This window comes from Malaclemys terrapin, chromosome 7, assembly GCF_027887155.1.
Source record: "Malaclemys terrapin pileata isolate rMalTer1 chromosome 7, rMalTer1.hap1, whole genome shotgun sequence".
In the NCBI taxonomy this organism is placed as follows: domain Eukaryota; kingdom Metazoa; phylum Chordata; order Testudines; family Emydidae; genus Malaclemys; species Malaclemys terrapin.
In genome coordinates this window covers 57741520-57766096 of record NC_071511.1, presented here as the reverse complement: position 1 = coordinate 57766096, position 24577 = coordinate 57741520, and the positions used below count along the sequence as shown (strand labels likewise).

The 24577-nt window shown below is 48.8% G+C and overlaps 1 protein-coding gene across 2 annotated transcripts; it reads left to right on the top strand.

Moving 5' to 3' along the window:
• The first annotated feature begins 471 nt into the window (after window positions 1–471).
• Window positions 472–24229, top strand: LOC128840460 (2-hydroxyacylsphingosine 1-beta-galactosyltransferase-like). Of its 2 annotated transcripts, none has more exons than XM_054034470.1 (7): window positions 472–806; window positions 11021–11063; window positions 15569–16413; window positions 21303–21442; window positions 21555–21631; window positions 22106–22325; window positions 23325–24229. In XM_054034470.1, exons 3-7 carry the CDS (start codon window positions 15571–15573, stop codon window positions 23638–23640), a joined length of 1596 nt encoding a protein of 531 aa, XP_053890445.1. In that variant the 5' UTR covers window positions 472–806; window positions 11021–11063; window positions 15569–15570; the 3' UTR covers window positions 23641–24229. The 2 variants fall into 2 exon arrangements, with proteins under 2 accessions (XP_053890445.1, XP_053890446.1); XM_054034471.1 differs by lacking the exon at window positions 472–806 and adding an exon at window positions 5334–5427.
• The last annotated feature ends 348 nt before the right edge of the window (window positions 24230–24577 follow it).

Here is a 24577-nt window from a genome sequence, read left to right as displayed (position 1 = left end):
TGCCCACCCAGCATACGATTAACGCCTAAACTCCAGCGCCGCCGTTTCCTCCTCCCGTCGGGCAAAGGGCCGAGCCAGACCTGCCCTTCTTCTCTTCCAAAGGGTGCAGGAAGGGCTGGCTCCAGCATTTCTGCCGCCCCAAGCGCAAAAAAAAAAAAAAAAAGCCATGATCGGCGGCGGCAATTGGCAAGGGAAAAAAAAGCCGCAATCAGCTGCGGCAGGTCCTTCGCTCCTAGAGGGAGCGAGGGACCTGCCGCCGGAATTGCCACAGGTGCTGCCCCTCTCCCTTGGCCGCCCACAAGCACCTGCTTGTTAAGCTGGTGACTGGAGCCGGCCCTGGGTGCAGGCGCTGGGCGACCGTAACACACCCCCTGGCCCTAGGGCTGCGCCTGGCTCCCCCTTCCTGCCGAGCTAGTGCCCGAGGCGCTGGGGCAGGGGAAGGGAGGCGCCACCTCCCAGTCCTGTCTCCCCTGATCCCGCCAACGCTACATCCCCGTGGGCCCTGGCCGCCCTCTAGCGAGGCCCGTGGGCGGGAGGCTCCCAGCTGGGGGCCCGCGGTGTGCGGGGATTCCGGAGCGCGGAGAGGCCGGGCCGCTCCGCTTGCCAATGGGAGCCGGGCGTGTGGGCTGAGAGGCGGGCTCCGCCTGTGCCGGCCGGCCGGGCTGAAAGGGGCCCGAGGGGGAGGCCAATGCCAGTACTAGCCGCTGCATCGCTGCGCGACTCCCCGCTGCTGCACCTGTCCCGGCTGGGTGGAGGGAGGCGGCCGGGACTTGTCTAGTGCCGCGGCCGCCTTTGGAGACGCACAGGTGGGTGACAGGCGCTGTGGGCTGGTGTATGGCCGGGGGGCTGTTCTCTCTCTGGGCCCGGGCCGGTGTTGGGGGGCAGCTTCTCCGTCTCTAGGTCCCCCTGCGGGCCCCGATCGCCCGGCTCTGCGCTATCCTCCCGGGGACCCGAACAGGCTAGTGGGCTCCAGCCCGGACCCCCTCCCAGTCACCCCGGCCGCAGCAAGGGAGCGCCCCCCAGCCCATCAAAGCGGGGGTCGTGATCCTACCGCCTGGCTAATCGCGGCCCCAGGGCTGGGATCGCCCCGGCTCTAGACGGGATCTCAGAGCGCTCCAGATGTTGGAAGGGAAGCCCAGCTCCTGGAGCGGGCTGCAGGGTAGCAGCCAGCTCGGAGCACGTGGGCGAGGTGTGAGCTGGATTAGCTACAGCTTGGGATGTGGCTGTCTGCTCTAGCTGAATTTGCAAACGGCTCGCGCTCCTCAGAGCCCATGTAAAGTAATTCAGCCAGTGGTGTTCCCTGTGTTGGCAGGCGTGCCTTTGGCAGCATTGCCCAGGAAATAGGACCTCCACATACGTGCTACCCTTAACTGGCAAGCTGTGCTCTTTTGCTACTGCAGTGAACCAACCAGTACAGTAGCTGGTCCTGTTTTACAAGCCTTAGCCTGGAATCTTACCCTGCTGCTGCAGAGGGGCGGAAGCAGCTCCCTGTCCCCATGGCCTTTCGTTTCCTCTGCAAATGTCTCCTCTCCTGCTGTTGACTGCCTCCTCTGTCTTAATCAAGATGTTAAAATAAATCTGGGCAAATTCCTGCTGAATAACTTGGAAAACTTGGCCCTGTTTTCAGTTTGCAAGTTTTTCCGCAGAGGTGTTGTGAAATTCTCAAATTGGCTAATCAAGGTTATTCACCAACTTCTTCCGTTAATTCTTCTTGGTGTGAAGTGCCAGGTTTATAATCAAATATATGATTAGAAATGTTCTCACCCTTGGCTGGTTACATAAGGGGTGTGGTTTAAGAGCCTAGATGGATAAAGTAGGCAGGGTTGTTTCTCTTCTCTATATGGACTCCTTGCCTAACTAGCTGTGTGTAAACTTTAGTTGTGAATTTAATTCTAAAATTCACAACCTTTGTTGTGGTGTTTGCATCACTTATGAATGTCCCAATGAGACTCTCTTGTGACTAATACTCGTGCACTAAATTTAACATCCTGTAAATTAATAGTAGTAAAAAGTAACCAGAAAAATACTGTTAACATTCAGACTGAAACTCATCTAGACCCTGAGTCTGCAAAGATTATGCCTGGGAGTAGTCTCATTAACTTCAGTGGAACTAAACATGTGCATGAGTCTTTGCAGGACCCAACCCATAGACCATAGTGATCAATGGCTCCATGTCTAGTTGGCAGCCGGTTTCAAGTGAAGTGCCCCAAGGGTCACTCCTGGGGCCAGTTTTGTTCAATATCTTCATTAATGATCTGGAGGATGGCGTGGACTGCACTCTCAGCAAGTTTGCAGCTGACACTAAACTGGGAGGAGTGGTAGATACGCTGGAGGGTAGGGATAGCATACAGAGGGTCCTAGACAAATGAGAAGATTGAGCCAAAAGAAATCTGATGAGGTTCAGCAAGGACAAGTGCAGAGTCCCGCACTTAGGACGGAAGAATCCCATGCACTGCTACAGACTAGGGACCGAATGGCTAGTTCTGCAGAAAAGGACCTAGGGGTTACAGTGGACGAGAAGCCGGATATATGAGTCAACAGTGTGCCCTTGTTGCCAAGAAGGCTAACGGCATTTTGGGCTGTATAAGTAGCAGCATTGCCAGCAGACGAGGGATGTGAGCATTCCCCTTTATTCAGCACTGGTGAGGCCTCATCTGGAGTACAGTGTCCAGTTTTGGGCCCCACTCTAGAAGAAGGATGTGGAAAAATTGGAAAGGGTCCAACAGAGGGCAACAAAAAGGATTAGGGGGCTGGAGCACATGATTTATGAGGAGAGTCTGAGGGAACTGGGATTATTTAGTCTGCAGAAGAGAAGAAATGGGGGGGGGGGTTCGATAGCTGCTTTCAATAGGGTAACTGTCCCGATATTTAGGTGTTTGTCCCGATATTTCGCTGCATTGCTTTTTTTTTTTTTGCTCCTCCCTCCCCATGTGTCCCGATATTTTCTTCCTCTCATCTGGTCACCCTAGCTTTCAACTACTTGAAAGGGGGTTCCAAAAAGGATGGATCCAGACTGTTCTCAGTGGTAGCAGATGACAGAACAAGGAGTAATGGTCTCAAGTTGCAGTGGGGGAGGTTTAGGTTGGATATTAGGAAAAACTTTTTCACTAGGAGGGTGGTGAAGCACTAGAATGGGTTACCTAGGGAGGTGGTGGAATCTCCTTCCTTAGAGGTTTTTAAGGCCTGGCTTGACACAGCCCTGGCTGAGATGATTTAGTTGGGAATTGGTCCTGCTTTGAACAGGGAGTTGGATTAGATGACCTCCTGAGGTCCCTTCCAATCCTGATATTCTATGATTCTATGAATTTGAACCAATATTCACCAACATTCTTCTTCTATAATTGACAGCTCTACTAAATAAGATTAGGTCTTATCATCCATAGGGTATCCCCTGGATAGTGGCTCCCTATTCAGACCATTTTTCTTTAACCTTTGTTTATGGTAGTTCAGCCAGTTTTCAAGACTGGTGAGCTAATTTGAATAAGCCTTTCTGAGACACAGTATTAACTGCTTTACTAAAATTCAGCTATATCTACTGTTGCCCTAATGTTGTAATGTTCTGTCAAGAGCAATCAAGCTTGTCTGGCAAGTATTATTCTTTATAAATTCTCAGTGCTTCCTACTCATGGTTTCATAACCTTGTAGGATGTTTAATTACTTTTTTTAAAATACACTGTGTTACTACAGAGAAAAGCTGTAATTACAGGGCAGTAATTGATAGGATTGCTTCTTTCCTTTGTTGAAGCTGGACACTCTGGTATCTCCTTAGTTCTTTATGGATTCTAAAAAAAAAATATTGTTAGTAATCCAGTAACTTAAATTCTTGAACCCCTTTACTATCCTAGCATACATTTCAGCTGAGCCTGTTGCTTGGATGTGTGAACTTCCAAGTATTCTATTAACTTGCTCTCTATCAAGAGGTATGTTTTCAAGGCTTTTGTCCCTTCCTGTCTTTCTAGACCTTTTTGTCTCTGAGTCCAATATCTCATCTGATTGGTCATTTAATCTCTTTTTTGTTTATTTGACCTACTAGTATCCCCAAGCCAGGTGTAATTTGTAAAATCACGTGTTTGTTAAAAAAAGAAAAAGCCAAAAATATCTGAGCACTTAAAACTGGACAGTATCAGACTGCAAATCCCTGTGATTATTAAACTTGATGATACTCTAAATAAAAAGTGCTTTCAACCATGCTTGTAGCAGTTTCCATCGCCTCACACTGACTCTACAGGCATTCTAGGCTTCGGAGTGATGTGTGGTGGGTTTGTTGATTTGTGTGTTGTTGTGTTGTGCTGGGAGATTTGTGTGGGTGGCAAATAAGGGTGTGTGCTGCAGTGAAGGGCCTTATGTTTTTGGAGTTGTGTATACTGGTTGTGGTGGGGGACAGGTGGCTGTTGATTTGTATCTAGGGGTGTGTGCTGTGAGACTTGTGCAGATTGCAGTTGGGTTCACAAGTGTGGCACTATCCCTCATACAACCAATGAAACCGTTGCATGCAAATTAGCTGTCGAGAGGAAGGGTGGTGAATGGTTGATTACCTCTGATATCACAATGGTCTAGGTACACGCATGCCTTACATGCATGTGGTGTACAGCTACAGTAATTTGTCAAGTAAAAGCGGATGAGAACCTAAAAATTGGATGGTGGTAGACTGTGAAACCCAGTGATGTTTGAAACTGGTCATATTCTGAATAAAAAGAACTCTCGACCATGCTTGTAGTTGCTTCCATCCCTTCACATTGCTTCTACAGACATTTTAGGCTTTAGAATGACACACACAGTGACCTTCTGGAATATTATTCTATAGATTCTCTCTAGTACTTCATTTTTTTTTCTGTTCTGCATAAGAAAACGATTATATCCATGACAGTTTTGTGTTTAAAATCTCCCCCTGCTGCTAGGGTAAATCTAGCCTTGCTTTGCTATAGACCTTTTGCAGGAATGGTTTGTGCAGAATGCTACAGGAGCATGGGTTCGAGTCTCACACAAGAATCTCGTAAAGTAGTGTCACTGATCGGGTGACTAAGCCAGCCTTGTAAAACGATGGCCTGGAACCAGTGGCAATGAAGTCCACCGAAATATAAAAACATTTGTTCAAAAAGTTAACGTGGTTTACACTTTCCTGCCTGAGAATGTGCTCTGTATGGTATTTTGTCCTGGAGGCTTTTTACTACAGTTTCCTCTTAGTTCCAGAAGTGCCTGTCTGAAGTGAAATATTAGCCTTTTGCCTGTTTATACAGCAGAATTACCCCTATTGCTTCAGTTTCTGCAAACTCATGGTAGCCGCACTTGTGACTTTCTTAAGGGAGCTGCTACACCACAACCAGTCCAGTAGCCAAAGCCTGTTATTAGCAAGCTGCTGAAAGCAGCTGCAGTCACTCTTTCTGGATCAAACTAGGGAGAAGAAGCGAACACTAATTTCCCACCCAGGTAAGAGCCTCTGGCATCCTTGAGACAAGTCCTCTCTTTCCTTCTGGCTTCAGATGAGCTACAGCTGTGCTGTATCACTTGGCCCACCATTTAAATAGGGAAACCAAAAGGGAAGATATTTTCTTTCCTGCTCTGGGGAAGAGTTGGGAAGACAGCAGGCTGCAGCAGAGAGAAATGCTTCAATGCCTTTCGTCCACACAGAGCACAGAAGGGATTCTTGGTGCTGAGGAACTAGACATTAAAGTGCATGGGTGGGTGGAATATTTAAAGGGTCACATTCCAGGCACCCTGGAGAAAGAAAGGAATGAACTCCCACCTTCTGCATTTAGGAATTCTGCTCTTCTGAAGCCTTTATAGGTAAATGCATTGCTGGGGGGGGGGGGAAGGGGGGGACGACACTTCTTTGAAGGAGCAGGAAAGGGCTCAAGCCTACATCTGGTGTGTGAAATATTCTTCTGGGTGTATTTATCAAACCTCAGACAGATCTGGTATATAAAGTCTCTGGAATTCCTTCTTTTTGCTATAGAGCCCTCTGGAGAATTAGAGTTGAGAGAGGCTCTTTCCCCAACGGTACTTTTAGAGGGAATGGGTGTAGGAAATCTTCTAAGAGCTCTCCTCCCAACCAAGTGTCAGAAACGTGAACTCGGCCAACAGGCTTCAATGCCAATGAAGCAATCTATCTGCCCATGCGCTCCCCCTCACTTGGTGAGAACTGGCATGACCAAATTCTCCAGTCTTTCTTGGAATCTGTGCACTGAAACAGAGAAGCCAAAACCTGATTTGAAACCAGCCAGAAAAAACTTGTTCTGTATCAAAAATCTAAAGGGGCCTTATTTTGCTTTGTAGTTCACTTTTCTGCTTATTCTTGGATAGGCTATTCCTTTCCTCCATTCTGCTGGTTCAGAGCTGCACTTCAAAAGGCTTAGTAAAATCTTGGCTGACCAAAACAGGTTCTCAGTTTGATCATCATTCTGGAATGTATCAGCGGGAGTGTTGTGAGAGAGAAAGACACGAGAAGTAATTCTTCCGCTCTACTCAGCAGTGATATGGCTTCAACTGGAAAACTATGTTCAGTTGTGGGCACCACATTTCAGGAAAATTGGAGAAAGTTCAGAGGAGAGCAATAAAAATGATTAAAGGTCTAGAAAACATGATTAGTGAGGGAAGATTGAAAAAATTGGGTTTGTTCAGTCTGGAGAAGAGAAGACTGAGAGGGGGCAAGTACAGAAAAGGTTGTTATAAAGAGGAGGGAGAAAAATTGTTCTCCTTATCTACTGAGGATCGGACAAGAAGTAATGGACTTAAATTGCAGCAAGGGAGATTTAGGTTGGACATTAGGAAAAACTTCCTGTCGGGATAGTTCAGCACTAGAATAAATTACCTAGGGAAGGGTTGAATCTCCATTATTGGAGGTTTTTAAGAACAGGTTAAACAAACACCTGTCACAGATGGTCTAGATAATACTTAGTCCTGCCCCAGTGCAGGGGACTGGACTAGATGACCAATTGGGATCCCTTCCAGTCCTATGATTTGATGGACTTTTTGGCACTGGGGGGGGGGGGGAGGAAGTGTCTCAAATGTAATAATATCCCCATCTCTAGATTACCTTGTTCCTTTAAATTTTTTAATTCAAGATAAACCAATATTAGGATTAAATAAGATGGTGCAGCCCCCTTTCATGGAAACACTGACTGACAGTTTCTAAATGAATTAAGATAAATTGCTACAATTTTACGGTGTAGACAAAGCCTAATGGTCAGAGATGTAGCGAATATAGAAAAATAGAGAGATAAACAAAACCTCCTCGTAATAGTTTCTACTCCCAATAAAAATCTGACCTCTGGGCAACCTCTCCTGCTGCCTTTATCTTTGACATTCTCTCCTATGGATCCCGATACTCTGTCTGAGCTATCTAGTATAAACTTGATGGTCAAACACACTTTCAGTGCTTCATACAAGACCGATGCTGTATGCTCCAAGTGACGCTTCCAATCAGGACTGTACAATAACAATGATGAGAGAGATTTTCCTACATGTCCCTGGATCAACCAGTTGATTTGGTGTTGGAATGTTGCTGGCATCCCAGGTACGCAACAAGGCTTAGACCTGAGGTGGTAAAATTCCATGAAGAAACAAAGGCAGTTTTACATTGTGACCTGTTGTGCATGGGCTCTGACAAATTCCCCCCCAATCACACAATCTGTGGGGCTCCGATTTTACAGCTTATCATTTTAGGGTATGGGGTTTTGGTTATTATCCTATACAATGAGAAGGGACTTTTCCTCTTCCACCTGTAACCTCATATAGGGAGGCAGGAAAGGCATTGACAGTATTATAGATTCAAAGATCTTACAGCCAGAAGGGACCAAGATGGTTGTCTAGACTGACCTCCTGCATAACATAGGCCAACGAATTCCTCCCAGTTTCTATGAATCGTGAGCCCTTCGTATTACCCATTTTGGCTCTCTAACTCATTCTTTTTGCTGCTCTTTTTCCCGCAAGCCTTAGCGAGGTGTTTTGGGTGGGTTTTTTTTTCTGTTTCCTATATAGATTTGTTTTAATTATCTTATTGAAAGCAATCTCTCATGAAGTCACAGTGGCCTCCTCCTTTTTCCTTGCATTCCCTGTTGGAATCTGTTATTACTGGCCTATGTACAGCACAGACCTGGACTGATGCGTTGGGCCCCCCAATAGTGCCCCCAGGTGCTAGCCTCACTATAGACTGAAAGACAAGGTGGGTGAGGTACTATTTTTTTTATTAGAGCAGCTTCCGTTGGTGATAGAGACAATCTTTCGAGCCACACAGCTCTCTTCTGTAAAGGTTCTAGTGTGCAGGGTGCAGTACCATCTGCTGCCACTAGAGAACTCCTTGCAGCTCCAATGGCTGCGATACACTTGGCTGCCCCTAGGGGGCGGGCAGCTGCTCCACCAGAAGTCCCTGCAGGCAGCAGGCTCGGAATTCAGGCCGGAGTGGGGTTAATCTGGATTAGCAGAGCTAGCTACAGTCCCTCTACTCCTGCATCTCCAGGGCCAGTGAGGTGCTGGGAGGGGGTGGGATGGGACTGAGTTGGTGGAGTGTCTTAGTCTTGTAGAGGGGAGGGGATTGTCTGAGCTGGGTGCATGTGGGATCCGGGCCTGAAGAGGGCTAGGCTGGGAGAGAGGAGTGGAGGGAAAATAATGGGGTGTGTGGGGCAAACACGACTGGACAGGGAGAAGAGACCTGAACTGGGGAGAAAGTGGCATGTGACCCTTTCCCATAACCTCCCCCTGGCCCTTTGCTGTAGAGCATCCAGCTCGTCAGTCCAAAAAGGGGCTGGGCTCTCTTTCCCACCCCCCCACAGACTCCTCCCCTCTGACACCCCCATCGCAGGTTCCCAGCACTGAACTTGTCAAATATGACCATTTAGGGATGACTAACAACAATTTTAGTTACAAGCTGGGGACGCATTGGTTAGAAGTAACGGAAGAGGAGAAGGACCTAGGGGTCCTTGTAGACCGCAGGATGACTATGAGTCGACAATGTGACGTGGCGGTGAAAAAAGCCAATGCGGTCTTGGGATGCATTAGGCGAGGTATATCTAGTAGGGATAAGGAGGTGCTGCTTCCGTTGTATAAGGCGCTGGTGAGACCTCATTTGGAGTACTGTGTGCAGTTCTGGTCTCCCATGTTTAAAAAAGATGAACTCAAACTGGAACGGGTGCAGAGAAGGGCCACTAGGATGATCAGAGGAATGGAAAACCTGTCGTATGAAAGGAGACTAGAGGAGCTCGGGTTGTTTAGTCTGACAAAACGAAGGCTGAGGGGGGATATGATTGCTATCTTTAAATATATCAGAGGGATAAATACAAGGGAGGGAGAGGAATTATTCCAGCTTAGTACTAATGTGGACACGAGAACGAATGGATATAAACTGGCCGTGGGGAAGTTCAGGCTTGAAATTAGACGAAGGTTTCTGACCGTCAGAGGGGTGAAATATTGGAACGGCCTTCCGAGGGAAACGGTGGGGGCGAGGGACCTGTTGGTTTTAAGATTAAGTTAGATAAATTTATGGAGGGAATGGTTTAATGGTAAAACATATTAGCCAAGGAATACCAAGCAATGGCAGGTAAATAGTATAATGGCTAACGGGTCAGGCTGGAGACTCTTGCCTACATGCTCGGGGTCTAACTGATCGCCATATTTGGGGTCGGGAAGGAATTTTCCTCCAGGGTAGATTGGCTGAGGCCCTGGAGGTTTTTCGCCTTCCTCCGCAGCATGGGGCAGGGATCCCTAGCAGGAGGGTTCTCTGCCAATTGAAGTCACTAAAACACAAGATTTGGGGACTTCAACAGCAGAGTCAAGGGAAGGGGTAGGGACGGTTTTGTGGCCTGCAGCATGCAGGGGGTCAGACCAGATGATCATAATGGTCCCTTCTGACCTTAAAGTCTATGAGTCTATGAGACCACCCAGCCTGCAGAGCGAGGATGGGGGGGGGGTACCTGCAGCCATGACCCCAGACGGGGGGACTGGTTGTCAGGCGCTCGGATGCTGCGGTGACGTGCATGGTACAGATAGAAGGGGTTCCATAGGTGCAGTTAGCAGGAAGCCTGGCCTAAGACATGCCTCTTGCTTCATGCTCTAAACCTAGTTCCGCTCGCACTGTGGGCTGCAGACAGTTCCCAAGCCAGGGCCCATCGTGAACACCTGGGGAGTGCGGAGTTTTGGCAGGGCAGAGTTGAGTCAGTTGTGAGGAGGGCGGAGGAGTATCCGGCTGGTGGGAACACATGGGGCCGTCTCAGGGAGAAGGGGAGGATTCCAGTAGATCCCATCATGCCTTGCTGAAGGGCCTGTGGAGAGATGGGAGAGTCCTGGGTCTGGAGGCTGATCCCTCCCATTGCTAGGGATTGATCCCCCAAAGAGGGGATGCCAGCACCACCTGCCAGGCCCCTGGGTCAGCAACAGCCCCCTGCTCTGACACTCACACCAAAAGCTTATTTATTTGGGTCACCCCAGAGATAAGGGCTCCCTTGTACTTGCGGCTGTACAAGGCTGTTTGTCCCTACCTTACAGCGCTATCTCAGGAGACAAGGCAGACAAAGGAGTATCAGTGTGTCTAAAAAACCATATCTTTAATTTCCTTGATTTACATGGCAACTCACATCAGTCAAGTCCCCTCCTCACGTTATACTCCTTTCTGACCTGTTATCCCCATACATGCCCTCAGAAAACCCATCCCCTCTCCCAGCCCTCCCTGCATGTTCTCCAAGACACTTGTCCAGCCCAGGCTCCGCAAGCTCACATTCACACACCCTCCCCTCTAACCAAACCTCCCTCCCCAACCCTAGTTTTCCCAGAAAGTTTTCCCAGAAAGTATCCCCAGTGCTTGTATGTTCTCTTCCGCGTGGCAAGCTGGAAGGAGTCTTGCTCTGACTTGGCAAAATTGACATGACTCCTTGGCCGACTGATCCTCCTTCCCCTGGTATTCCCTGGGGAATCGGGGCTCTGGATGGGATGCTGTAGCCCAGTGAGTTGAGGATCGGGCTGGCTTCATTTCCTGGGTGAGGGGATGCTGCCCTGTCATTTTGCTGACTGTCGATTGTTCTTTTTTCTGCAGCTCTACCAGGAGAGAAGAGCCCCTTTCGTTCAGTAAAACGCAGGTAAGCGGGGGAGTAGGACGTGGTGTGGGGACGTCTCCTTTCAGACTCTTGCACAGCTCCGTGGTGCAACCCCCATCCTCTGCCTTTACTGTGTGCTTGTCCAAGCTCCCCTTTGGTGTCTGCACCTTCCCGGTTGTCTAGACCTGGTGTGAGCCCCACTCCCAACCTAATCCTCTTCCTTCCCCCTCCTCCAAGTAAACATTTAATTTTCCCCAGTGCAGTCACCACAGCTGTCTCCCCCACCTCCGCTCCCCTCCCCTCCTGCTTTCCAGAGTGGGGTCATGATAATTCCCCCACACTTGCATCTGTGTGGCATGATGCCAGGGAAGGGTCCTGGCAAGCAGCTGCCAAGGCTCTCTGAATGGGCTGTAGTCATGTGTTGCTGACGGAAGTTGGCCACGGAACATTGGCGAGAGAATTTCCCATCCCCACATCCCCTTCACCTTTCTGGGCTGCATTCACCTTTCAGCCCAAATCCTTATTAGGTGGCACTAGAATTGGATGCAGGTTGCATTTAGCTTGTTTGTTTGCCTCTTTTTGGGGTGGGAGGGAAGGAGAGAGGGGGTTGATGAAGTTAGTGTGTGAGGCCTGGATAAGATCTTAGGCCAACTTCTGCTCTGTCATGACCCTGCAGTTCCACTGACTTCCATGGGGTTTGGTGGATGTGAATGAGGGCAGGAATCTAAACAGTCAAAAATTCCGTCATTTCTATTCTGTTTGTAACATCTCTGAGGGCCCGTTCCTCCCAAGCCTCTGCGCTGGATCTGCCTCAGGATAGTCACTTGCTTATGAACGTTTCCAGATAGGGTCCCCTTTCCCAGAACGTGAGCTCTGGCCAAGGCCTCATGTCTTGAGGCACATTGGTTTCCGGTGATGCCCCTGGATTTGTGCAGTGGTGCTGTGCTGAATGTTGCTTCCAATTGGGAATTATGTAACAATATGAAGGCATTCCCTGGGGGAGGGAGTGTCTTAGAAATGCTGTATTGCAGCCACGGCTTTGTGAGTCCTCCCCACCCCACTTCCCTCCCACCCCTAGATTCATAGATTCTAGGACTGGAAGGGACCTCGAGAGGTCATCGAGTCCAGTCCCCTGCCCGCATGGCAGGACCAAATGCTGTCTAGACCATCCCTGATAGACATTTATCTAACCTACTCTTAAATATCTCCAGAGATGGAGATTCCACAACCTCCCTAGGCAATTTATTCCAGTGTTTAAACCACCCTGACAGTTAGGAACTTTTTCCTAATGTCCAACCTAGACCTCCCTTGCTGCAGTTTAAACCCATTGCTTCTGGTTCTATCCTTAGAGGCTAAGGTGAACAAGTTTTCTCCCTCCTCCTTATGACACCCTTTTAGATACCTGAAAACTGCTATCATGTCCCCTCTCAGTCTTCTCTTTTTCCAAACTAAACAAACCCAATTCTTTCAGCCTTCCTTCATAGGTCATGTTCTCAAGACCTTTAATCATTCTTGTTGCTCTTCTCTGGACCCTTTCCAATTTCTCCACATCTTTTTAAAAATGTGGTGCCCAGAACTGGACACAATACTCCAGCTGAGGCCTAACCAGAGCAGATTAGAGCGGAAGAATGACTTCTCGTGTCTTGCTCACAACACACCTGTTAATACATCCCAGGATCATGTTTGCTTTTTTTGCAACAGCATCACACTGTTGACTCATATTTAGCTTGTGGTCCACTATAACCCCTAGATCCCTTTCTGCCGTACTCCTTCCTAGACAGTCTCTTCCCATTCTGTATGTGTGAAACTGATTGTTCCTTCCTAAGTGGAGCACTTTGCATTTGTCTTTGTTAAACTTCATCCTGTTTAACTCAGACCATTTCTCCAATTTGTCCAGATCATTTTGAATTATGACCCTGTCCTCCAAAGCAGTTGCAATCCCTCCCAGTTTGGTATCATCCGCAAACTTAATAAGCGTACTTTCTATGCCAATATCTAAGTCGTTAATGAAGATATTGAACAGAGCCGGTCCCAAAACAGACCCCTGCGGTACCCCACTCATTACGCCTTTCCAGCAGGATTGGGAACCATTAATAACAACTCTCTGAGTACGGTTATCCAGCCAGTTATGCACCCACCTTATAGTAGCCCCATCTAAATTGTATTTGCCTAGTTTATTGATAAGAATATCATGCGAGACTGTATCAAATGCCTTACTAAAGTCTAGGTATACCACATCCACAGCTTCACCCTTATCCACAAGGCTCGTTATCCTATCAAAGAAAGCTATCAGATTGGTTTGACATGATTTGTTCTTCACAAATCCATGCTGGCTGTTCCCTATCACCTTACCACCTTCTAAGTGTTTGCAGATGATTTCCTTAATTACTTGCTCCATTATCTTCCCTGGCACAGAAGTTAAACTAACTGGTCTGTAGTTTCCTGGGTTGTTTTTATTTCCCTTTTTATAGATGGGGACTATATTTGCCCTTTTCCAGTCTTCTGGAATCTCTCCCGTCTCCCATGACTTTCCAAAGATAATAGCTAGAGGCTCAGATACCTCCTCTATTAGCTCCTTGAGTATTCTAGGATGCATTTCATCAGGCCCGGGTGACTTGCAGGCATCTAACTTTTCTAAGTGATTTTTAACTTGTTCTTTTTTTATTTTATCCGCTAAACCTACCCCCTTCCCATTAGCATTCACTATGTTAGGCATTCCTTCAGACTTCTCGGTGAAGACCGAAACAAAGAAGTCATTAAGCATCTCTGCCATTTCCAAGTTTCTTGTTACTGTTTCTCCCTCTTCACTAAGCAGTGGGCCTACCCTCTCTTTGGTCTTCCTCTTGCTTCTAATGTTTTGATAAAAAGTCTTCTTGTTTCCTTTTATTCCCGTAGCTAGTTTGAGCTCATTTTATGCCTTTGCCTTTCTAATCTTGCCCCTTCATTCCTGTGTTGTTTGCCTATATTCATCCTTTGTAATCTGTCCTAGTTTCCATTTTTTATATGACTCCTTTTTATTTTTTAGATCGTGCAAGATCTTGTGGTTAAGCCAAGGTGGTCTTTTGCCACATTTTCTATCTTTCCTAACCAGCAGAATAGCTTGCTTTTGGGCCCTTAATAGTGTCCCTTTGAAAAACTGCCAACTCTCCTCAGTTGTTTTTCCCCTCAGTCTTGATTCCCATGGGACCTTACCTATCAGCTCTCTGAGCTTACCAAAATCTGCCTTCCTGAAATCCATTGTCTCTATTTTGCTGTTCTCCCTTCTACCCTTCCTTAGAATTGCAAACTCTATGATTTCATGATCACTTTCACCCAGGCTGCCTTCTACTTTCAAATTCTCAACGAGTTCCTCCCTATTTGTTAAAATCAAGTCTAGAACAGCTTCCCCCCTAGTAGCTTTTTCAACCTTCTGAAATAAAAAGTTGTCTCCAATGCAGTCCAAGAATTTGTTGGATAGTCTGTGCCCCGCTGTGTTATTTTCCCAACATATATCCGGATAGTTGAAGTCCCCCATCACCACCAAATCTTGGGCTTTGGATGATTTTGTTAGTTGCTTGAAAAAAGCCTCATCCACCTCTTCCACCTGGTTAGGTGGCCTGTAGTAGACTCCTAGCATGACATCTGCAAGTCCTGTGGGCCCCTTCTGCTGCTCCTTCCATAGCTGGCTTTCCCCTTCCTCCAGCCAGCTGTACACCCTCTTTTGGTGTTCCTATGGCCACAGGAGAAGCTGCTATGTGGCTCCTCAGATGTTCAAACTGTGCTGAGGCCCAGTTGCCTCGTGAGCAGGTCTGGTTGGGCCACAATCTTGCACCCTCTCTGCTCGCCACAGTCGGGGTCTCATTGCTTAGTGCTCTCTCCTTCGAGAGTGTAGCTCCTCTCTGGGAAACAGGCTGAACACTTGTTCTGTCTCAGTCTTGTTCGGCTGAGTAGTAGCCGCTGGCCCTGCAACGTGTAGGCTGGGATCTGAGGGGCGAGCCGAGCGCTTTCCCTCATGTGCATCATCACCAGTAATAAAGGAGTTGCAGGCCAAACTGTGCCGTTGGCGCAGCCTCTGTGAGCCTGCTGTCCTTTCAGCAGGCTTGCGTGGACATCGCGGATTGGAGCTTCGTAAACAGGCCTGCTGTAGTACATAAGCCAGGGTAGAATCCAGCTTCCTTACCAAGCTGCATTGGCTCTGCCCATGTGTAAACGGCAGTAAAGACTTATCAGACACATCCAGGGAGCTGGTCTGCTGTGAGGGAAAGTGCTGCTTTTCCAGAGCAGCCCCAGGCTTTAAAAAGTAGTGGTGGGGGGGAAGAGGCAGGGGAAATCCACTTAGGACCTCCTTGTGGGGAAACTACAGAACACAGAAACAGATGAGGAGGAAGAGCAGAAAACGATGCATGGAGAAGCCTGAGTCATATTAAACATGTGACCCTGCCTGTGGAAAGTCTCCATCAGTAGATGGTGACCACACAGGGCACCTTCCCTTCTCCACAGCCCACAGAGACAGTGTCCAGGACCTACAGCACGAGTCAGTCAGTAACTGCCCATTTCTCTCTCTGCAGCGATGGAGATGAGGCTCCCGCCGCACCCCGTTGCTGTCCTCCTCATGGTGGCCGCTTTCAGTCTGGACTGTTGCCATGGTGCCAAAGTGCTGGTGATGCCCACCATCGTCTTTGACAGCCACCTTCGGGTCTTCATGCGGGTGGCGGAGGCACTGAATGACCGGGGTCACAACGCCACACTTCTCCTCCACGAGGGTCGGGAATCCGAGCCCTTCCTGCCAGGCCTCCGAGTGCAAACGTACAGGGGGATCTTCAGCACGGAGAGCGCGGACGCCTGGGTGCAGGAGAAGATAAAGCGTGTCTTCCAGGGGAAGAAGACCTCCCTGGAGATCTTCTCCTTCCTGGAAAAGTACTTGGAAAACTGTGATCTAGTGCTGGGGGATGCAGCCCTCCTGCAGCAGCTCCAGGGTGAGGGCTTTGACTTGTTCTTGGTAGACCCCAATGAGATGTGTGGCTTCATTCTGGCCCACCTCCTTGGTGTCAAATACGCCGTGATCTCCACCGGCTTCTGGTACCCAGCTGAGATCGGCGCCACTTCCCCCGTCGCCTATGTCCCCGAGTTCAACTCTCTGATGACGGACAGGATGGGGCTGGTGGGCCGGACTTGGAATCTCCTGGTCTACGTGATCACTCGCATCGCCACCAAGCTGGTCATCCTGCCCAAGTTCGACCGCCTCATGCAGAAACACGGGGTGGAGCCGCAGAAGTCCATGCTGGAGCTTGTCTATGGGACCAGCCTCTTCTTCCTGTGCAACGATGTGGTGCTAGACTTTCCCAGGCCCACGCTCCCCCATGTCATTTTCACTGGGGGAATCCTCGCTGAGCCTGAAAAGCCCCTTCCTGTGGTAAGTACAGGAGGAGGGGCTGCTTACAGGGGCTGCTGGCTTTAGAGTTCTGAGGTTAACTTTTCTGGTCCTGGCCAGGGCGTCTAAGGGCTGTAATCAGAGATCAATCCAGGGTGTCTTTTCCCTTGAGGGATCTGATCAGCACCCCTGAGCTTCACAAATTGTGCCACAGGCTGTGAAACCTGTACAGCAACTCTCTGCAGTTCACAAGTGTGTTGGGATTGAGGGGGAGGTGGGATGCAGTTTTGGGTCCCCCATCCCATGTCGGGAGCCTGTAACGCTGCCTCCATCTGACAATGCTGGGGAGTTCTGCACTGGCAATGATAATCCCTATACCGACCTGGGAAAAGCCCAATATTGACTTCTTCTGGGCTTTGAACTGAGCAGTCTCCTCTCTGTTGTCCTATTGCTTCACCAGTCTTTGAAGCCTCCCCAAGTTTTCCTTTTAATCCTGTTCCCTCAATCCTCCCGGCCTCCATAAGTGACCTTTTTACAATAAAAACTTTGCCCGGGCTTCCTGCTTATTCTCACTCTGATCCCATATTGAATCTGCTCCGTTTACAAGTTAAAAGAAAGTTTCTCCCCTCCCCCAGCTGCCAGCCCCGCAAATAGCAGGGACTCAGTGACAGATGATGGATCACTTGAAATTGCCCTGTTCTGTTCATTCCCTCTGAAGCATCTGTCACCAGCCACCACTGGAAGGCAGGATGTTGGGCTAGATGGGCCATGGGTCTGACCCAGTATGACTGTTCCTATGTAGCATAACCAGTACTAGATTCTGGAAGCCAGACTTTGCTCCTCAGTTTCCCCTGTGCTAATCCTGTTCTCTTCCCTGGGGTTGTACAGATGTGACACTTCCCTGCAATTGGAATTGAGTGTCAGGAGCCCTGACTACACTAGAGTTCCCATAGCTGCTACCACTGGTGGAGCTCTGCTACTTGGAGGAATGCTGGAAATCTTCAGAGAGAACAGGCTAAGGTGGCCTGGCTTGCCAGGAGGGTCCCTACGCCCAGCCAATGGATTGAAACTGAGACAAAATGCCAGCCTCAGATGACAGGCTTGGTTAAGATTGTTGATAAATATCAATGAAATCATGAGTGGTAGAATGTTAGGTGCACTCTTTTTAAGTTGAGAACTTTGGAATAAAAGTTCCACAACTATCCTTGACTCTGTCCCTGTGGGTAACCACCCTTCCTCATGGTGCCTGAGTAACGTGGGGAGGCTACAGATACAGTTCAGAACAGCCCACATATATAGGAGAGGGTGGATGAGGCCTGGGGCCAATCCTGCCAGGTGCTGAGCCAAATCCAGCAAAGCATTTAAGCACGTGCTTACCTTTAAATGTGAGTTGTCCAGTTGCCTTCCATGGGATTACTGGTGTGCTTAAGCATTCTATTCTGGATCAGCCATATGCCCAGCATCTTGCAAGACTTGGCCTGTAGTGGAACACTGGCTGTGAGATGCTGTACTCAAAGGGTTAAGAGGTGAGATGGTTGGTGGTTCAGCTGTTTGCATTTGGGTTGTAGGATGCTAGGGCTTGGGAGAGGAAGGCATTTGTAGACCTGCATGTAGATTAAGATATTTCCATTTTGAACTGGGGCCCAAACCGTGATATCCCAGTAGCTCTGGATCTTTATATCCTTATTGTTTTTAAGGTAGCTGAGAGTTTGTGGTCTGTGCTGGAAATGTGGATTAGTATTTGTGTTAAAGGACATTCTTGGTGAGTGGGTGGGCATTGATACAAGGTCGGCTGCATTTCCAGAGAGAGCTTTAACGATGAAATTCCGGAACTTCTGATGTTGGGTTTTTATTATAATGTGGGTAATTTATCTATTTACAGGATTTATAGCTACTTCTTAAATACCCATTATTTCCTCAAACAGCAAGGAGTCCGGTGGCACCTTAAAGACTAACAGATTTATTTGGGCATAAGCTTTCGTGGGTAAAAAACATCACTTCTTCAGATGCATAGAGTGAAAGTTACAGATGCAGGCATTATATAATGACACATGAAGAGAAGGGAGTTACCTCGCAAGTGGAGAACCAGTGCTGGCAGGGCCAATTCAATCAGGGTGGATGTGGTCCACTCCCAATAATAGATGAGTCTTTAAGGTGCCACCAGACTCCTTGTTGTTTTTGTAGATACAGACTAACACGGCTACCCCCTGATAGATGAGGAGGTGTCAATTCCAGGAGAGGCAAAGCTGCTTCTGTAATGAGCCAGTCACTCCCCGTCCCTATTCAAGCCCAGATTAATGGTGTTAAATTTGCAAATGAATTTTAGTTCTGCTGTTTCTCTTTGAAGTCTGTTTCTGAAGGTTTTTTGTTCAAGAATAGTGACTTTTAAATCTGTAACAGAATGACCAGGGAGATTGAAGTGTTCACCTACTGGCTTTTGTATGTTACCTTTCCTGATGTCCGATTTGTGTCCATTTATTCTTTTACATAGTTACTGTCTGGTTTGGCCAATGTACATGGCAGGGGGGCATTGTTGGCACATGATGGTATATATAACATTAGTAGATGTGCAGGTGAATAAGCCCTTGATGGTGTGGCTGATGTGGTTGGTCCTCTGATGGTGTCGCCAGAGTAGATATGGGGACAGAGTTGGAAACGAGGTTTGCTACAGGGATTGATTCCTGGGTTGGGGTCTCTGTGGTGTGGTGTGTAGTTTGCTTCAGGTTGGGGGGTTGTCTGCAAGCGAGAACTGGCCTGCATCCCAAGGTCTGTGAGAGTGTGGGATCGTTTTCCAAGATAGGCTATAGATCATGGATAATGCGCTGGAGAGGTTTTAGCTGGGGGCTGTACGTGATGGCCAGTGGTGTTCTGTTGTTTTCCTTGTTGGGCCTGTCCTGTAGTAGGTGATTTCTGGGTACCCGTCTTGCTCTGTTAATCTGTTTCCTCACTTCCCCAGGTGGGTATTGTAGTTTTAAGAATGCTTGATAAAGATCCTGTAGGTGTTTGTCTCTGTCTGAGGGATTGGAGCAAATTTGGTTGTATCTTAGGGCTTGGCTATAGACAATGAATTGTGTGATGTGTCCTGGATGGAAGCTGAAGGCATGTAGGTAAGTATAGTTGTCAGTAGGTTTCCAGTATAGGGTGGTGTTTATGTGACTATCACTTATTTGCACTGTAGTGTCCAGGAAGTGGATCTCTTGTGTGGACTGGTCCAGGCTGAGGTTGATGGTTGGGTAGAAATTGTTGAAAGCTTCAAGGTAGAATTCTTCAAGGACCTCCTTTCTGTGGGTCCATATGATGAAGATGTCATCAATGTAGCACAAGTAGAGGAGGGGCACCAGAATTTCCTGTTCCTTTAAAAATGTAGGTTTTACAAACAGTTGCACCTCCAAAAGAAAACATTTCCTTCACATTCAAGAGAATCTCCAATCATTTAATTTAATTTCCGACCTTCTTGCTGACAGAATGACCCACGCGGTCAAGAAAGGGTTAAAAACCCAACCAGCACTTGCCAGAGGTCTTAAAGGGTCAGATACTGTATGAGAATAACTCTGGAATAGACCCTTTCAGCTGCTGACACATCATACTCTGACAGTAGGCCTTTTTGAAGGCAAATACAAGATTTGCAGTTTCTAGATGAAGTTGCTTTTTCCCCCCCTTGAGTCTTCCCTCATACCCCATTCTTTTGGGGGGGGGGGTTGAAAACTGGAAGAGGGGGGGGGGAAATTCCCCACACATATTAACTAAGCCCTTGTCAAACATTTTGTTTTTAAGGAAGTTGGAGGTTAGAGAGAGATTTTTCAAAGGTGCTTGATGGGAATTGGACATCCCCTTCCTTGAAGTAGTTTTGAAAACCTTCCCCTGAAATCCTCTTATGTTAGGAGAAGGGCCATGGGAAACCTGAGGGGTCAAGGAGGTGGAGATAAGAATTGAGATCAGTCCAAATCAGTCTAAGGGAAAACTGGTTCCCTATGTTGGCTACTGCAGCTCCATAATGAGCCAGCTGGCTAAATTCCCTTTGCTAAAGAGAGTCCGGGGTGTGTGCGTGCGTGTGTATACTTAGAGCCTTTTGGCAGCCTGGAAAACCTACCTACACCCAGGAGTGCTGGAACAATTTTTATAGTGGGGGTGCCAATGTGTTTTTTCACACCCCTGAGCGCAGCAAGTTGCAGCGTTGTACATCGCCAGTGTAGCTAAGGCCAAAATACCTTTTGAGGATCTGGGCCTGAAGGACTAAATCAATTAGCCAGCGATAGGTACTAAAGACAAGGATGGGCGCTTCTCATCAGCAAAATCCTAATGAGACCCTGAGATCCGCAGCCACTGCTGGGAGAGGGGCGTTGCTGGGATTTCTGTCAGGTGCTGTCCCTAGGCCCTGCTTCAGGGGCTCCTTTCATATCTGCATCCGGCTAGTAAGTCCTTTCTGATGCTGGGATGGAGAAGGTGCCCAGTTCTCCTCACATCCCTTCCAGACCTGCCTGGTTTCTAGAAGAGGACAAGTCTCCACTCCTATCCAGGCTTGGGCCTGTATTTTTGGGGTCTTCTTCACTGATTAGTGACTCCAGTCCCCGCTCCTGCTGCTCAGAGCTTTTCAAAGCAGCATCATGAAACTGGCTCTCTTGATAGTTCCCAACACCAGCTGAGAGGCTGACCAGCGCCTGGGTAACTTTGCTCTTGCCTGGCAAAGCTATGATCCGAAAACACAGCTGTTTTCTAGAACCATATGCCAGCTCAGTGAGACCACCTTTTGCGGGGTGCAGTGGGGAAGGCGTTCTTTATAGCCAGATTGTGTCCATGAAAGCGGAAGTTCTACAGGTACTGATGGGTGAAGCTTCCCCCTCTGCAGGGAGGGCTTTCCCATGGTGGTGGTGGGGTGTCCAAGCCCTCTGGAGGACAGGCTGTGAGGCACAGCTGTGCGTGTTCACCTGCAGGGCCTGCGCCGCTGGGTGGAAGCTGCGGATGCTGGTGTTGTCGTCGTCTCCTTTGGCATTGGGATCCGAGCGCTCCCGAGCAACTTGGTGGAGAAGATGGCTGGGGCGTTTGCACGCCTTCCTCAGAGGGTCGTGTGGAGGTGAGGGGGCACCTTTATCTCTGGATGTAGTTTGGTGGGGAATTGGGTTTCCCAGGGTGATTCCAGCTCAGTTTGTTTTCTCTTGGTTTCCCTTCTCTGTTTTTTCTGGCAGATACTTTGGTCAGAAGCCAAATAACCTGGGTGAGAATACGCTGATGATGGAGTGGCTGCCCCAGAACGACCTGCTGGGTAAGACAGGGAGAGAAATGCTGTAATTCAGGGTTTTACTCACAACCAGAGCAAAGAAAATGCCACTGTAGTGTGTGTCATCCAGAGCGCGTCTGATCAGAAAACAATCGCTTCCTTATCTAGTGAAACCAATCTCCACCCCTTCTGCTTCTTCAGGGTCTGACCAGCTCAGTGTCATGTAGAGTGACCAGATGCCTGATTTTTATAGGGACAGTCCCAATATTTGGGGCTTTGTCATATATAGGCACCTATTACCCCCCACGTTCTGTCCCAATTTTTCATACTTGCTGTCTGATCAGCCTAGTGTCATGGCAGGAGATGGTGGGATCCTTCAGGGTTCTGCACCCTCCTCCTATCCCCAAGACATGCCCTGTTTCTCCCAAACCTGTACGGGTACAGCAAATGTTTGTATGGAGAAGGCCTGAGCAAATTGGGGCATCTGCAGGGGGATCACCGTCTCTTGCTTCTCTGTAGGTCACTCCAACGTGAAAGCCTTCATCAGCCACTGTGGGATGAATGGCATATTCGAAGCAATTTATCACGGAGTGCCAGTTGTGGGGTTCCCTTTCTATGGGGACCAGTTCGACATCATGACAAGAGTTCAGGCAAAAGGGATGGGGATTCTCATGGACTGGAGCCGAGTAAGCGAAGAGGACCTTTACCAGGCCATAGTCACCGTTCTCTCCAACCCCAGGTGAGGTTCTCTGAGTGATGGAGCTGTTGGGTTAAAGGGGAGCAGATGAACAGTTGGTTGCATCCTCCTTTTGGAAGCCCATAACATTGGCTCAAGCAGTGATTCCACCAGGTGCATCGCTCACTTGCCTGGACACTCCAGTGCCTTCTGATTTTTAAGACTGATGTCAGCAGCAGCCAAAACCACAGGTCTGCCCGTCTTTATGGTGAAGGGGAAACTGATCTGATTTTATTTGGGTTTCTCTTGGAATGCTCCCTGAGATGCTGCTGTTCAAAACTCCTCCCCTCTCAATAGCAGCATGTTATCGGGTCCACCTAAGGCCTCTCTTTGCCATCTGTTTGGTCGTGCCTAAACTACCTTTATGTGGAGACTAGTAAGTACAGACAGTGCTAGGGCTTGTATCTATTAGATACTATTCTTCACCTGCTTTTTAAGACCCTTGGGCTAGCAAGTGACTTCTGGGTGATACTGGCTAGAATGCTCCTGAGAGGACTTGGCAGGATCCTGTGATTGAAGTGTTGTCATATTGCCCGCTCCCTTAAATTACTAAGTACTCTCAACTGCTGTTGACGTCAGGGTGCTTGGCACTAGGCAGAATCAAGCCCAGAGTCAGAAAAGGGCCTCTGCCACCTGCCTGCTCCCCCTAGGATGTGAGAATCCAGCCGGGTCCTTCAAGCCTCTGATGGTGATGCCTGCTACAAAGATTCTGTCACTAGAATTTAGCTGACCGCTCCGCTCATAATGCATGAGGCAGAACAGACTCTGGCTGGCATGGCCATAGCTGCATCGGCTCTGCAGGGCTAACAGGAGTAAAACTATCAGTGACGGTGATTGTAAGGACCTGGGGAACAGATCTAGAGCCTGCTCATGAGAGGTGAGAGTTGAGGCTGCTTGGTTCCTTGTAGGCTTCGGGCCCGTCATGAGTCAGAAGGGGCTGTTCTACCCAGAGAAGTGACTGTGAAATAACAGCGGGTGACTTTTTTGCTTCCCCTCTTGCAGCTACAATAAAGCAGCCAAGCAGATCTCAGCCCTGCACCGAGACACGCCTATGCACGCTCTGAACCGCACGGTGTACTGGCTGGAGTACATCCTCCGCCACGACGGGGCACCGTACCTTCGCCCAGCCGTCTACGACCTCTCCTTTTACGAGTACTTCTGCCTGGACATCCTTGCTCTCTTCCTTCTCTGTCTGGCGTGTGTTGCCTATGCCCTGTACAAAGCCATTGTGTGGTACTGGGGAAAGAGTGCCAGTCCCATGCATCTGAACGGCAACTGTCTGAATGGCCATCTGATGGAGGGGAAGAAGGCGCAGTAGTGCGCGGTGTGCTTGGGGCACGAAAGAGACTCCAGTGCGAGCACACACACCGCCCAGGTGCTCACAGAGACTCAAGCTTGTCCATCGGTCTGGTTGCTGCTCGTGTGGCTGGGAAGAGGGGGAAAGTGGCGCAAAGGCCAGTGTGTGCCTCTGTGTACAGCACGCCTGGGTAGGGACATGGATCTAGGCGTGGGTGGATGCATTTGGCCAGGACTGTGGGAGCGTTGAGGCGGGACATGAGTGGGTAGGTTTCTGGGGAGGAATGTGGGGTTGCTCCCTTTTTTTTATGCGCGATGGTTTCGATGCTGGTGTTACCCTTCTGGCTTGCTAGGGTCTGCGGTGAGGCATAGGGGGCAGGAGTGGCGCTTTGTCTGGGGCAGTCATCGTTTCTCCCTTGCTCCATTAGCGAGGCCCTGGGAACTCGGGACTCCTTCAGGTGCAGCGGGGCAGCCGACTTTGGGCAGGGGAGGGCACCCTAAAGGTAGTTTAAAAATCGGTCTTTGTTTAAATTTTTTGGGCAGATGTTCTGAATGCTTCCCTTGGTGCTCTGTACTGTAGGCTGTGTTTGTGCTAACTTATTTTTTAATAAACTGTCTTCTTTCCCCTGAGCAGTGGTGTTTGGTCTGTGTGAGGAGCACCTCCTCCGAGGCAGAGGCGGCTGTAGCTTTAGTGGGGTCTTACTCAAAGCCAGCGCGATTGGGGCTCTCGCCCGCTGCTGTACAAGCCCCTGCTGCCTCCCCACACGTCTCTGTACGTCCTGCCTTGCTCCTCAGCCAATTCTTCCCTCCCTGCCATGTTGCACGCTCCTCCGCTGGGTTTTCAGGCAACACTCCCATCCTCCCCTATTTGTGAGGCTTTGTGGTCTGTGAGGCCAGTCGCGCACACTCCACATGGAAGATGGAAGATGCAGAGCAGAGAGATGGAGGCAGGAGCTCCA